Source organism: Schistosoma haematobium, chromosome 3, assembly GCF_000699445.3.
Source record: "Schistosoma haematobium chromosome 3, whole genome shotgun sequence".
In the NCBI taxonomy this organism is placed as follows: Eukaryota; Metazoa; Platyhelminthes; class Trematoda; order Strigeidida; family Schistosomatidae; genus Schistosoma; species Schistosoma haematobium.
The window spans coordinates 38,890,385-38,906,389 of NC_067198.1; the positions used below are offsets into that span (position 1 = coordinate 38,890,385).

General features: G+C 33.2%; 1 protein-coding gene across 1 annotated transcript in view; it reads right to left on the reverse strand.

Annotated features, from left to right (window-relative positions):
* Positions 1-651: 651 nt before the first annotated feature.
* HIPK3 (Homeodomain-interacting protein kinase 3) overlaps positions 652-16,005 on the reverse strand; it is a 35,452-nt gene continuing 20,098 nt past the window's right edge. The window contains exons 7-8 of the mRNA XM_051213825.1: positions 15,235-15,934; positions 652-1,913 (exon numbers count right to left, since the gene is read on the reverse strand). Of these exons, the coding sequence (XP_051069839.1) occupies positions 15,339-15,934 (596 nt within the window). The 3' untranslated portion in view covers positions 652-1,913; positions 15,235-15,338. The remainder of the gene's footprint in view (positions 1,914-15,234; positions 15,935-16,005) is intronic.

Below are 16,005 nucleotides of genomic sequence, written 5' to 3' on the forward strand. Positions count from 1 at the left end.
TCAGTACCTACTTTTAGTATAGATAAGGTTGAAAACTAGAGATTCAATTTGGAAAGTTCAGTCCAAAAATATCGTACAATATTCTAGTGAAACGAAACAAAAGTCAGCATTTACAATTGTAATTCAATAAATAAAATGTCATCTTTTTTAATTTAATTTATTCAAACAATTTAGTCATTTTCAGTATAGGGTTGTGGACATTATTGAACTTCATTGAAACAATGAGCCGATCTAAGTTATATCATCATTGAAAATCTGGAAGTACTGGACGGCCGTTCCGTTCTAGTATGAGACGACTCACCAGAGCACATCCACGATCCCGCACACGGAGATCCAACCAAGAACTTTCAGTTTCGTGTCAGAGCGCTTAATCTCTAAAGCATTAAGCTGAAATCCAACGGTGTTTATGTCTAATTTAAATCAACCCACGATATTGCACGACCATTTCCCATTGTATTCTGTGGGTAACTGTCTCACACATGACACGGATTAGCTCCACTGGTCACAGCTTATCAACAAGACTCCGGAAATTTCCTCTCGAAAATAGTCACTAGTGAGTACATGGTAACTTTCAGTGGTGGAAATTATTAAGTTTCATTGAAATTATGAACTGATCTAAAATAGACCACCAGGATTTCAATGATGATCTAACTTAGATCGGTTCAGGACTTCAATGAATTTCAAGAATTTTCATAAACCTATACTTAACTGTGTTATTGTAAACACCTGGTCAAGAAACGAATTGAAATTATAAATTCTTGGTTGTTTGTGAATATGATGTGTTTATAATTGTCAATATTAACGAAAAGTAGATCCCGTAGGTTCTGCCTTAGTGTTCCGCGTGTTGGATCGTGGACGCACACTACTGAGGGGTCCCGTACTAAGACAAACATCATTCCAGTGCCCAATCGTGGTCTTACGTAGATCAGTGCATGATTTCAATAAAATTTGTTTATTTATCGGTCCGGGCAGACCCTATCGTTTTTCTATAGCAGATTTATTTAGATTAAGTGTTAACGTAATAATCATCATCACGCAACCATTCATATTAATATACACCAAGTAACAACTATCTCAAATACGCTTTATCATCAGAAGCTTTCATTGGGAAGAAAATAGCAACAATAAATATTGATAGTTGCCCACAAATACGTGTGTAGGTGTTATGATTTCAATAAAAATACTTACTTGTGAGATGAAACAACATCCACGATGAGAGATTCGTCAACCGAACAAAGAAATTTACACATTGAGTGTCTGTAAGATGCGAGTAAAAACTACAGGAAAGGCAAACATTAAAGAAATTTAGGGTCTAAAAATAGTGGATACATCCTCAGAGTTACTAGGAAATACCTTTTGTTCACGCTCGTGTAGTACAGTAGACAACCATTCAAACGCAGTGCCGTTATAAAAGAAAGTAACTAGAAGCCGAAACCTGATATCGAAGAAATGTGCTGACCACTAGTAAAGTGTTGGAGATTCTAGATCCCCAGAAATCACTTGGTTAAACATCTTATTTTCATAATTTTATTTTAGAAGTTCGAATTTCTCGTTTTCAGGCCAAAAGCGCCCAGTTTTACCTTCAGATTGTATTTCCTATTTCGAAGGACCCTGAATTATTAGCTTTAATCAATATTATATTTTTGGTACAATATAGAATTCTCAGTGCAAATTACTTCGACGAGTTTCGTTTTCTTATTTCTTGATCGATCTTGACGATAAATATTGAGTGATCACCAATTAGATGTTAGTAGTTCAGGAATCGATGTCTGAATAATGTACCTTCTTTTCGATGTATATTACCAGCAACCAAAATGTCTCTGATTGTGCTGTTTCCTAACTTGTACAGCGAAAGGTCGTGAACTTTTCACAAGCGCACCTGAATAAGTTGTGCAATTAATTGACATAATGATCTGTTGAAACAAACAAAAGACAGATGATTTGTTGAAATATCTAGAGAGCAAAAACGACGAGTTATCAAGCGTCTTCTTGAGGATTTTGAAAAGGGCTAGACAATATCAATGTCCATCTGCCTTCTATCACAATTTGTCAGCGATTACAATTTAGTAGAGTGGGCTAAGAACGCATAGTTATTTTTTCAAATACATTCAAGTTATCCTGATGTAACTTGGTTTTATCTATTATATTCAGCAGAAGCTTTGGGAATTCAAGTCATCAATCCGAGTCTGTGTCTAAAAAAAGTCTGAAGTACATCTGTCCCTTCACTAGTTTGCTGAAACCTTAAAATAAGTCATACAGATTTTCTACCTTTTGCTCGTTACTCTTGACCTATTCAATCTGTCTTTTTTACCACTTACATATACAAACTAATTGTTCACACACTTCATATTAGGTCATTTTTATTCATTACTATTTTTATAAACTTACTTCTTCAAGTTTTGACCTACTTCTGATATCGTATTTTTTCTTGTTCCGTAGCAGTTTATTGTACTTGTACTAAAAATACATTAATGAACAAAGAATGTTCTTTTTAATGAATTTTCACCAGATTTTGCTGTTATAAATCCAATTTAATGATTAAAATGTATGACTAAGATTTAAATAAATACAGCTTTCCCAATTATAGCATATGAATTCACCACTGTCTGTAAACTAACATTATCAGAGTTGAAATGAGGATTTACTAGGAGAACATTCTTCGTTTATATTATCTGTTTTAATATCCTGGGGTTTTTTGCATTTGCAACCAGACCTACCCTCTCACTATCCACTTTTACCTATTACTTTTGTGGCCCTCTGGAACCTGACTCCAATTTGATTATGTGATGGTCATATGAATGATTGTTATTGAATAATGACAAATATGCATCACTGCTACCCTCGTACATAATCATCGACTTAAATCGCATTGGTGAATAACGGAATTAAATAAGTCAAATAAGAGAATAAATTCCGAATATGTATATTTCGTACAACCCTTTGATCGGAAAGCGAAGCAAAACAAAATGACTGGCAATGGAGAAGGCAAGTGAGCTAACTCTATTTAACCAAGCGTGAATTGATATTTATAGTCGAACAAAAATAAGTTACAGATATGTAATGAGTAAGATAAGAAATGCAAACACATAGGCTTGCATAAAAAAATAGTCAGGATTAATAAGCGAATAAATGACAGAGTATAAACGTGGCTTGAGAAGAATGAATATATTTATCTGTCGAGAGGCTAGAATAACCTATGTGGGTTAAACATAGTATCAGACCCTACACTACATATTATGATTAATTATGTATTGTTATCATTGACTCACTGACTGCCTTTTAATATTCTTCACAAACATATACATGACCATCTCAAAGTAATGACTGCTAAAGATCCTGCTGAAGACAATAATATCCTCTGATATGAATTAATATTTAAATAAGAAATTTCTCATGTTTTGGAATCCAGCTTTTATCATAAGATGACGTCATATTGATAACCTTCAAAAGCCAGGAAACGCTAACACCGTCATTTCATTCTAGTTTGAGACTCTTAACAAATTTCCATTCATAAATTCATCAACTCATGAACTTAAACAATTCGATTCTCCAAACTAACATTACTATTTATGGACTACTGAGTTGAAATTCATATTTTCAACCTCAATCCATTTGGCATTAAGCTGTCCCAATATCGACATGATTAAACTCCACAGATCAATGATTCTTATTAAAAAATCTGGAAATCTTTTCGTGATAAAGGAAAACTAAACTTTTTGAATTACTTATCACTTAAAAAGTAGATATATACTGACACCCAGATCAATAAAATGAAAATTCTAAGAATAAAACAATACAATAATTGTTTATCTACTAAACTATTCCTCTTTTCTTTACCTGATAATATAGATTAAGTGATAGTATTTGCATTAACCAAATTAATAACATCGATAATATACTTCAGAAATCATCAGTTCTTACATTTGAAAACACATTAATCATCTTTATTATATGAAGTTGTGAATTATTTCAATAATCAAATGGGCGAGACTCTAATTTATGGACGAGCCAATCAGAGGCCTTTTAGAGATTTCAAGGTTACGGCGCCAACTTCAGTGCTTAATGCTAACGTACGATCGGTTCACAGGGAATGTTGTACAAAACGTGATAATTGAGCGGCTATAACAAATAGAATGGTGAGACCATAATTTGTGGACGAATCAATGAGGTATAAGATAATAGATCTTGGATTTTAACGCGAAAGCCTTTCATCCATTTGGCTAAATAGATTTCTGGCGTTATAGCTGATGTCAGTTCGTGATGAAAACCCCATATATAATTCCTAACTAAGGCAAATTACGACAATTAATGCGAACTGGATAATAAAAACACCAGTAACACTGGTTGCAACCAGGTACTACAAAATATACGGATGATTGGAGAGTGTACAGACTTCTACATAGGGTTGGTTATGTACATTGTATTGTTATCCACAAGTAGCGTTTTGTGCACTCAACAACCGGAGTGCACATAAACAATATTGAAACTATGTGGTCGAAGCTGAAAGAGTTTTTGAGACCTTATCATGGCTCCAGAGGCCGACCATTCTGTAGCCGTATGGATGATTTCCTCTACTGCATGCATTACGATTTTAGAACCTCGGAACCTCTTTCTAGCCTTGACAAGTTTTTGAACCACGTATAAGAAGTGTATCCACTTTATTTCCTTGGTTTTGTATAACATATTTTTACTCTATACTGATTGTTTGCCGATTGGCTAAGATTTCTCAAGGTCGCTTAAGATTCTTTCAAAGGTCGTCCATAAATTGGAGTCTCATCATCAAATGACTAAAAATACTGGTTATTCACTATACTATGATCTGCATCGGAATGATTTGTTCACGACTATTGATCTCGAGAAACTATATATATATATATATATATATATATATATATATATATATATATATATATATATATATATAGTGATACTGTGTTCGGTATTTTTCCAAATTCCAAAGATCTATTTTCTAATTTCCAATTAGTACTTTTCTTCCAGATTCCATTCAAATAAAAGTTAGTAAGCAGAACGTTGGAATATATATAGATTGAATCTTTTATAAATGACTATATTTTTAGTGTTTAGTAATTTTAAATAATTACCGAGATATTGTCAACTTAAACTATTTGTGATCGAATCGAAATTGAAGGTGAATAACCAAATTTCAAAGTCTAAGTTAATATAACTAGACTGTTGACGAATTGACCAACATTCTGCAGGATTAATTTTTATCGGTCAAGCTGTAATCTGACTATTAAGATATTAGTTGAGATGATATTATCAAACTCATTAAGTGATTAAATAGTGCGAATAACCATTACAAATTGAAGTTATGTTTAAAAGAAAAATGGTGATATCCACTTATTACAATTCAGTGTTAGTTACAATGTATTGCTAGTTAGAACGATTAATAAAAAGATTCTCAAAATTTATATGGTACAGAACTATGACCCAAGGCATTTTTACAATATAACATATAAAGAGTATAACTAAGAATAATTATACAAAATTCACTTGGTATTGTTTTGTTTGAATCTTCTCATTGATGTTTAGGACTGCAGTTGATCATTCCCTTATTGGCATATGTGCATCCTGTGTGTATTGCCTCGATATTGCCTTAATCTACAAGTATTATAAGCAAAGATGGATAGTGGCTAGCAATGGAATCAAGGATGCGCGTTTCGTCCCATTTGGGACTCTTCAGCTGGATGTACCTGCATCTGGGTTGATGTTCACACCGGGACTCGAACCCAGTACCGTTCAGCTCCAAACGCCACTGCGTTATCCACTTAGCTACTGAGTCCTGATAGCCACTGATCAATTACAGTATTAAACATCAATAGGTAGATTCAAGTAAAACAATACCAAGTGAATTAAACTTCACCTCATTGCACAAGCAAGTGGCTGTCAGGACTCAGTAGCTCAGTGGATAACACGATGGTGTTTGAAGAGAACGGTACTGGGTTCGAGTCCCAGAGTGAACATTAACTCAGATGCAGGTACATCCAGCTGACAAGTCCCAAATAGGACGAAACGCGCATCCTGGATCCCACTGCTAGCCACTATCCATCTTTGCTTATAATTATAAAAAATGTTTGTATTTAAAGATCAAAGTATAAGTCACGTCAGTTAAATTAGTAATTGATTATGTGTTCCTCGCCGTTAATTCCGAGTCAATATTAACGTATCATTACACATATCTACCGAATACAAAGGTTATTAATTCTATTTAATTATTAACTTATTTAGTAATTGAATTCATGAGTCAATTGAAGCTAGACCATGATTGACAAGCTGGATGCACTGAACAACCGTTTCATCCTAGTATAGGACTCCTCAGCAATGCGCAACCACGACCCCTCCCAGCGAGATTCAAACCCAGTACTTCCAGGTTTTCCATGGAGGTCTAGCTTCAATTGACTCAGGAATTCAATTATCAAATTACTATAATCTCAACAAAACCCCTCTTTGATTATTAACTTATTATTCCATATTGCTTAGAACTTATCTCTTTTAGATCAGAATTTAACTTATTAATGAATTTTTTAAAATCTGAGTCCCATGATTACAGACAACATAAATTACTGCTTTTATTTTCACCAGAATTAGTACTTTACAGCTATTCTTGAAAAGATAAGTTATGCATATACATACGTTAATAAGTGAATATTCTCCAATTATTACCTATGGATTATCACAGGAATGTTGGAATTCATAGAAACCTCGTACATAACTGAAATGAGTATAGATGTTTAACTTTTTAGAAAAATAACTGATAAATTCAAAACACTGAATGTTCCATTCCTCCATGCATATCTGAAGCATATGTCTTTAGCTACATGGCTGATTAGTAAATATTAAGAACGCTTTGAAAGTACATGAAATAAATAAATTTTCCCCTTAAAAACCCCACTAAATTAAATAAAAATATCCTGGATCCTTGACATCTGAATGTTATTTGAGTGAATTTCAACCGCAATGTGAATTCAGACCTCTGGAGGATATAAAAGGTGAAGCACATGATAGCCCTATCAAATATTAAGCATATTACGCAGCCAGATAATGTGTTTCACTCTAAGGCTATGAAACATAATCTTTGACATTGCACGATATGTGCAATGCATAGGAATTCGATTACGGGTCACTTCCAAATTGTTGGGGTGATCCAGAAAACTCCTCGCAAAAGACAAGAAAGGTTTAGGAAACACTAAGAAGCATTTTATTCAATCAGCGTTCACATGAAGTTTAACCAGAAACATCAAGAAAGTGAAAAGTCACATGTAGAGATTCTGATTGGCTGATTACCATACTGCTACTATGTTTAGTAGCACTCTAGAATTTTCGGGAAACCCAAGTACATCTAAAATACTATAAAAACCCTATATTTTCTGTACTAAAATGAACCTTTGGAGTAAAGTGCTTCTCGCATATTTTGCGCCTTTTCTCGTGTTCAGGTCGCTGTGTAGTGCTAGCTTGGGGATTACGAGAATAGCTTAGGAACCGAATATAGCGTTCAATTAGCAAGACTTATCACAAATATTATTCCCACACTCTGTAACAGCTAAGTGAACGGTGGTAACGTTGAGTGTAGACTACTAAGCATAAATCAGTTGACAGAGTTGTGAACATTATGGGATATGCATTACCAATGACTAGCTACTGACAACCTCAATACACAATTTTAACCTGAATGGGATGACAAGAAATTAAGTGTGCCCAAACCAAGATGTGACACCAGCCCATAAGCATGTCGATAAGCGTAGATTACTTTGTGAGTGTCCGCACAATAAATGCGATGAATAATTAGAGTCCCTCAGCGAAATGGCTCAAAATCAGTGACAGAAATAAAAGCGTATTCATTTTTATCGTCCTCTGAACCTTGAAACCCAATAATTTTAAGAATTTTATTTCAACGGTTAATCATATTAAATCAGTTTAGTTTTCTTTACTAACATGACACGATTATTATCATCATTTCAACTCCTTGCCGTTACTCATCAAGTTAATTTCATTTCATTTTGCCGGTACGATATGATAATTTAAGCTAGATGAACAAAAGTACAAATGGAACAGTTAACTTGAGTACACATAGCAAACACAAATTAATCACTAATTTAGAAACTAATTTAATAGTGTACATACAAATTAGAACAGAATAACTGTATAGTCCTCTCTCTCTCTCTCTCTCAAGTTTAGAATGATTCTTCAGTTGATACTAGTTATAGTAAGTAGTGAAGATTATCTTTCAACAAATCAAATTTCCATAAACCAAAAACAACAAATAAATTAGTACTATTCATTAATACCGATAAATAGTGAGAAGATAAATACCAATGAATAAGTATATACATACTGTTGTTAATCCGATCAATTTTTGAACTAATAACATTCCAACAGTTACTTATTCATATGATTTTATGTGTATTAAACTGTGTTATGCCCCGATAAGAATAATGAGTGGGATCCATTTGTGGACCAATACTATAGTATAGTATAATTGTTAATTAACTAAACTATTCATATTCATGTCTCTCTTATTATAAGCTTTATTTTTATCCATAAACTATTAATATACGTTTTACCATTCTTGAGTTATACCAAGTATATTAATTACTACCTCCCTCATTCACAGACACCATCTGGCTAATTCTTGTACAAATGTTATTTCATATTTTATTTGTACGTTGTGGTCTGTTTGATTGGTATATAAACTCAGTATGTTTGAAATATAATGATTTATACGCAGAGACTGAGATTGGCGTTCTGGACTTGACTGGCGGGGCTAGGCGGAAAGCAGGACCAATCAGAACTCTAGGCTGCTCGCACGTGTTTTACGCGTCGTTGGTCCGATCGGTAATTTGGTGCTTGTGATTGGCGGCTTTGGGCCATAACAAACTGTTATCATGTCATGAGTTTGGATGAGATATAATATATTAGTCTGAGTTAAAATGAACGAGAATTCCGTCGTATTCCTTTTTATAGTTTCAATATAATCAATTAATTGTGGCCTAATTCATCTCATTTGCTGCTAATTAGTTTGTCTAAATGTAATCAAGCTTTTCATCTACAGGAGTGTATATTATCGATTTATAAAAACATCAATTGGTGAATAAAACTCGTAATACATCCAATTACATGCTGTGCTTCTGTTCAACCTTTTTCATTTCAAGAGAATTCAATGTTTTGTTTAATACAAAACTTGTTTTATTCAATCGAAATTATCGAGGTCAATAGAGCTGACTATTTTAAATATAAAAATTAGTTGATTGAAATTTTAAAAATATCTTTCTGAAATGTGAAATATACTAGACAGTTCACATACTAGTATTTAGATAAAACTTCTTTAGTGTTAAATTCACTCAAAACCAAGAGCCATACAGTTGTGAATGAATCGTTTTGGAACTCAACTTACCGCGTTTAAACATTGTGTTACAGGGAAGATACGTCTACAAGTGTAAATTACAACTTTAGTTTTTATTTCATTACAGAAAAGTGACTGACGTTTGGAGCCCCTTGCTTACTTCCAGAGGATACCTAAAATCTCGTACTGATTCATCCATTCTTAGAAAGTAACAATTAGAATATCACAACCCCGGGTTCAACTTCACCTAAACAGAATGTCCAATAGGAAAGTCTCTTCTGAATTAAAATAGGTGCTTAATTTATGTTCTGGGTATGTTTCTTATTGAAAAAACTATATTATATTACACTAAGGCTCAGTTGTAAACCTTACGGGCGACACCCAGAAAATAGTGATAAAGCATAGTAAACTGGTCTGCAGTCATACCTTCCTCTACTAACAAGAAGACTAATCTTGGAACTCACTAAGGGCTGTGTTCCAATCAACTTCCTAGTTCTTCAAGCGGAAACCTGATATATGCTTCAGGACTCAAGACAGCACTTCGTACTAATTTACTAGAACTTCTCTTCCAGTTATTTCATATTACCTCAGTCCCTACCTTACGTAATCGGCAATATACTATCACTTGGCACGGAAGCTCGTTAAAGGAAAGCTTCTTCTATTCCGTTCACGGCCATTTGAAAGTGATGAAAACTGCTGTTTTTAATATTCTTTAGACATATATACATAGTATTTATAGTAAGAACTAAACAATAATTCAGTGAAATTTACTGGGAAATAAGCCACTTAAAGATGATGCATTCAGTATCCACCACGGCCTTGATCAGCTTCTAAGATCTGTGAAATGCTGCTTTCAATTACTCCAAGAAATAACTTCAAATACCTCATAAATCTGATCAATTAGATAACCCCTTACAGTGTACTTAATATGGTCAGTATTTTTCTCAACAGTCCATCAGATTGTAATGAGAAGTTAGGGGACCAAAGGTCGAAGCTGAAAAAATCCTAACAATTATCAGTCAACCATATCTAAGTCTTCTTCTAAGTAGGGTTGACTAGTGAATCTTACTCCCACAAAGACTTCTAAAGGTTATTATCACAAACAAACAATTCATCACGGCCTTCAAGATCTCCATATAACCATAAGTTAAGCCTAGAATAATACCAAAAAATAAGAGGTGTATAACTTTATCCTCAATTTAGGGGAGAACATCCTTGGCATTGTAGTTGGATTATGTTATTCTTAGTGTTGTGTGGCTACTTCGAACAATTCTTTCCATCAGCGAGAAGCTATACTGTTGCCGGTAAACAGGTCGTTCTAATCCATTAAAGTTTCTTCGCCTTTGTCAAGTGATTACCCAGAATTATTCCTGCAACAATTTGACTATTAAACCCCTAGTACGAATATTTGCGGCATAGCTAAGCGAAGAAAACTGTTTGCAATTGACAACAGATGACATATTGACAAGTTTCTATTTATCTCCAGTAGTTTACTTCAGTATTACAAAATCAATCTAGTTGAATAACATAAGTTAGACATTTACAACAAGAATTTAGTGTGTATTGAAGAAACATTTTTTTCCAAATAAATATTCTCTCAAGGTATTAGAGATTACCATAACTTATGAAACAAAGAGGACTAAACAACTGCTTGGTCTTAGCCGCTGGACTTCACAAAAATCTATATACGGGACAGTATGAATTTATTGGAGTTGGAAACAGACCATTTGATTTCTACTGGCCTGTCTACAACATCCATGGGACTCGCTGAAAGGACTATACAAGCTAAAGTTTCCAGTTTATCAAGGAGCCTCAGATTAATAAGTAGATGTCTGTTGTCACATATTTTAAGGAGTTTACCAGTTAGTGTTAGTTATTAATGACTACAAACTATTTACAGATTAAGGCAACTTTAGAAAAACTGTTAGCGCAGATGTAAAGCAATAACAGAAAATAGTGCCTAGCGCCATTAGACGTTTAAAAGTTGTAGAGAGAAATCAAAGATTTTAAAAACATTTTATGACAGACATTTATTTATATTTACAAGCAATTTTTGCATAAGTTGAGTAAAATTCATGATTTACTGATCTGAAGTTTCTTACTTGGATTTTTCTTAATTAAATTGTACTACTTATATGACATCTACAGTAAAACCAGTAAGAACAAGGATTTATATGTACAGAATTTTTGTAGATAAATTTAAAAAAAACAAGCAGTTTGCAAAAATTAGAATTTATTTTACCTCTTATCTAAATCAGTCTATTTGATCCACTTTAATATATTTTCTTTCTTTCCAACTTTATACAAACTATTTTAAAGATTAGATATGAAATCTCATTTAGTCAGTCGATGAGTTGTATGGATAGAACTATTATATGTGTACAAAGGCATGTAGACAAAATTTTTAGGTTAAATAATGTTAAAATACATTATTATTCATTAGGAAGATTACTGAGATACAGCATAACAAACTTAATGATTACAGCTGAGTTATGTATTGTAGGCAATAAATAATATGTGAGATCAGTGTACACAACAGCACCATATAGCTCAGAATTTCCTATCGTTAATGTAACCGTATCCTATAGTGTTGTCCAGAATGATAACGGCAATTTTGCAATCAAACTACTAACAAATAAATTGCAAATGAATTTTGCTTTTTCTGTACTCAGCAAAATCTTTAATGCCATGTTTGTCAATGCAACACTCAATGGACATCTTCATTTTACGTGTCCCAAGATCACTACCAATCATTCTATAACTAAACATTGCTGTGGGTTAATACAACATAACCCTCTTTACATCTACAGCTCTCAGTAAATAAGATGATTATGTTAATTACTGAATGGAAATATGTGTAAACCCATCTACATCGAAGCTTCGATTCTACTACATAAATTCTTACTAATATTAGTATTCTTTCTATTATATCTTGAAATCAGAAGAGATAAAACCATACTCCGTATATAACGTTCAAAGTCTTAGTGGTCATTTTCTGATTTACTTAGAACCGTACAAATCAACAGTATGTCCGAACAGATCTATGTTGTGATAAACTTTTCATATCACAATCCTTTAATGAATAGACTAGTATGTTCAGAAGAGAAAAACCGAAATAATTTACAAGCCAGCTGACCTATTTAATACAATAACAAATTCTAAAACAAAATCTTTCAGTTCACCTTAAAAATGGCAACGTATCCATTTATGATGCTAACTACAAGAACTATGCTATGTGAATTTAAACACATAAAATTATGAAGTACAATAATAATTATTTAATTAATGTATTTCTACATATAGACCAGTTTATAAAATTCGAAGACCAACTCAACATTAGTAACAATACAAACTATTCAACGAATTGAATGAACAATCAAGATATTGAAGACGAGCCCTTCATTATGTTTGCATGCTCGACTTCGGTTAAAAGATTGATTATATAAATAAACTAGACTTTTTGTAAGAATCCAAATTTTACTTTGGGTAGCAAATCTTCAAATAATATATTTCCTGTTTCTACAGCTATTTTGTACAGTTTTCCGAAATTTTACGTATTTCGCTGCTTAGACCGATTGTGAATATTAGTATAAAGATCAAGTGCTTACTAACATTTCGGGTTGGACCTGATAAATTTTTTAATCAATATATAAATCTCCAAAGCTGAGATAATCGGTACTGGGAATTAAATGTCATTTATTCACGATTATACTTCATAATAATCGGCTAATTGCGTAAGCCTTATTATAATGGGTATCCAATTTTAGAAAATTAACACCAATGAAATAAAACGGTTTATGCAGATTTGACAAAATATAGTCCCAGATAAGCAGATTACGATCGCATGTCAAACAATCAGGCCACTTCTCGGATAGCATTTTTTCATCCCACTGTGTTCTGATAAAAAAAACATGAGAACTGACTAAAACAACACGTCTACCATTATTTATTTGATCATTAGTACTAAGGGGCACCAAAATGAACATGCGCCATACAAACAATTGAATTTGTGTGAGCTGATACCGTCCGGGGTGCTCAAACCGAAACAAGTGATCTTATTAGGACACTACCCGAGCCTTTGACCTAAAGGTATAATCCACAAGGCGGTGGAGCAACGTTAGGAAATGCAGTCCCACGGTAGCCGATGACCAACAATAGATTCATACGCCATTTGTTTCCTCGGAATCCTGGAGCCAATGTACACCATTGGTTTGGAACCTGGTTTTTCCGGTTCCTCTAGGCGAATGCACCGTACTAACCGAGGTTAAGCTCCAGATGATCGCTTTTCATCCTTCCAATTTTATAAACACTGATGCCGTGATACGGGAGTGGGACTTTTCTGGCCGTGACTTTGTATATGTGTCCGTTTGAGAGCATTTACAGAGGAAGAGTGGACTAACCACACTCTCAGCCGTACCAGCTAATAATAATTCTTTTTTCTGAAACTGCAACAGTGCATCAATTCGCATCGATTTGTAGCATAAACTGTAAAGCTGTGTTTCATAACGACTACTAGTTGAACAACGAAGGCTGATGTATAACACTGGTATCAACTGTTAGCAATATAACTTCGTTTCTGATTACACCATAGTGAAATTATTTCGAAATATGTTGTACTTTAATTTAGTATATACTTCAGCTCGTATATAAAATATCACGAGTTGCAAAAGTTTAAAATGAGAGACGATAGCACTTAATCAAACAAATAGAAACTAATTTGTATTGAAAAGTAACAAATGATCGTTAAAGTACATACAGGAATTACTGAAAGATGAAGAGCTTCCAAAATGCATGTATTTCGCTCGTGATTCGGTCAAACTTTGTAAATTGATAACTTAGTAATTTCATATTTAAACTTGAATAAACATAAAACTCTTTCTGGAAAAAAAGGACTAATTTCCGTTGAACATAAACATTTCTTTCGCGATATTCTTAAACATTTATGAATAAGTGATATGAATAGATTAAAAGCCTCAAGATCAAGAACACAATGAAACGTTTCATCAAAACTGAATGAACGCTATTATTAGCACTATTATATTTGATCAAACTTCATTACCTATACCTGTCACAAGCCACGTAGAACTGCACTTTAAATGAATGAACAAAACATCAATTTTTGTGAACTTTTACTTAACAGTCAACATTCAACCAGCTGTGGTTGATAATATATAATATTGATGGAAATTTCATAAGACTGAAGTACATTGATAATAATAAGGCTAAAATTATTGTTAAACAATCACCATCCGTTCCACCAAAAAAATAGGAAATCACAGTATTTGGCGATATAATAACCAGTGAATCAATATACTGAAACTAGAACAAATAATTCGTATGCATGTTCTTGTGAAATGTTACAGATTATGTAAGATTACAAGATTAAAGGGTATATATATATATATATATATATATATATATAGAGAGAGAGAGAGAGATGAGACAATTTCCGTTCACAAACACACAAAAAGAAACTAAGTACCATTACTAAACATTTACAGTCAACATTCACTCATCTGAAACTAAGTATCCAATATGTATATATACAAGTGGGACAGACTAAATAATCCATAAATTAAATAAAAGTTCTGACTCTAAATTTACATGTGCAAAAAAATAGAGAAAACAAGATCACACAAACTAATTACTGTAGTTTAGAATGAGCAAATTTAAGGGAATGCTGTGCAAGGATTAAACAATACGAACTAACACCAGACAAATATAAATAAAGATAAAGATAAGAAGAAACCAACCAGACTAAAAAAATTATTAAGACAGAGGTAGATATATATATATATATAATGACTACGTGAGTGGAAGCAATAATTGTGTGATGGTATGGAAAAAACCACAACTTTTATAGAGATACATACCAGAGAAAAATATCTGTATCCAAAGATGACTCGTTTTAATGATAATAAACGCATATGCAACTCTATCTCCGTATGTGTACGTAGGAAGTGATCTCTTGAAATTATTAAACAGCACCCGACGAATGTTCAACAAAATCACGGCAACCAGTATTCCAACCGCCAGATAGCACTCTCTGAGAATGCTGGTATGTCTCATTACAATGATCAGGCATATTAGTTTGGCAGACAGTAGGAATTCCAGTGATAAGACTATGTTGAAGTTGTTGTTGAGTTTGTTGTTGCAATTGTTGTTGTTGTAACTGAAAAAACATTAAATTATGATAGGCTGCAGCGGCCGCATGAGCAGCCGATAATTGGTTATTTGATTGTACAACATGTTGATCATCCCTTGTAATGGATAACTGAGGATTTTTACGTACACTTCTACGATTAGATATATATTCTATTGGTTGCTGAGTATTATATGGAAATATATCATTAGTGAAATGATTACATAACTTTTGAGGAATGGAATTATTAGTATTCACCGACTGCTGATGGAAAGGTGACGTAAATACAAACAAACTTGGATTTGATCCCCAGACAACAGACTCTCGACTAGGTGGTATATAGTTGACAGGTGATGATACAGGTCGACTGGAGGAATGTAAATGACTTGAATCCTCTTGTTTTATCATCGGTTGAACGCGACCAACTGGTACTAAAATTAAAATGATCGAAAGAATAAGTAATTTAATCTACTACATAAAAATCCCAAAATATTATATTATA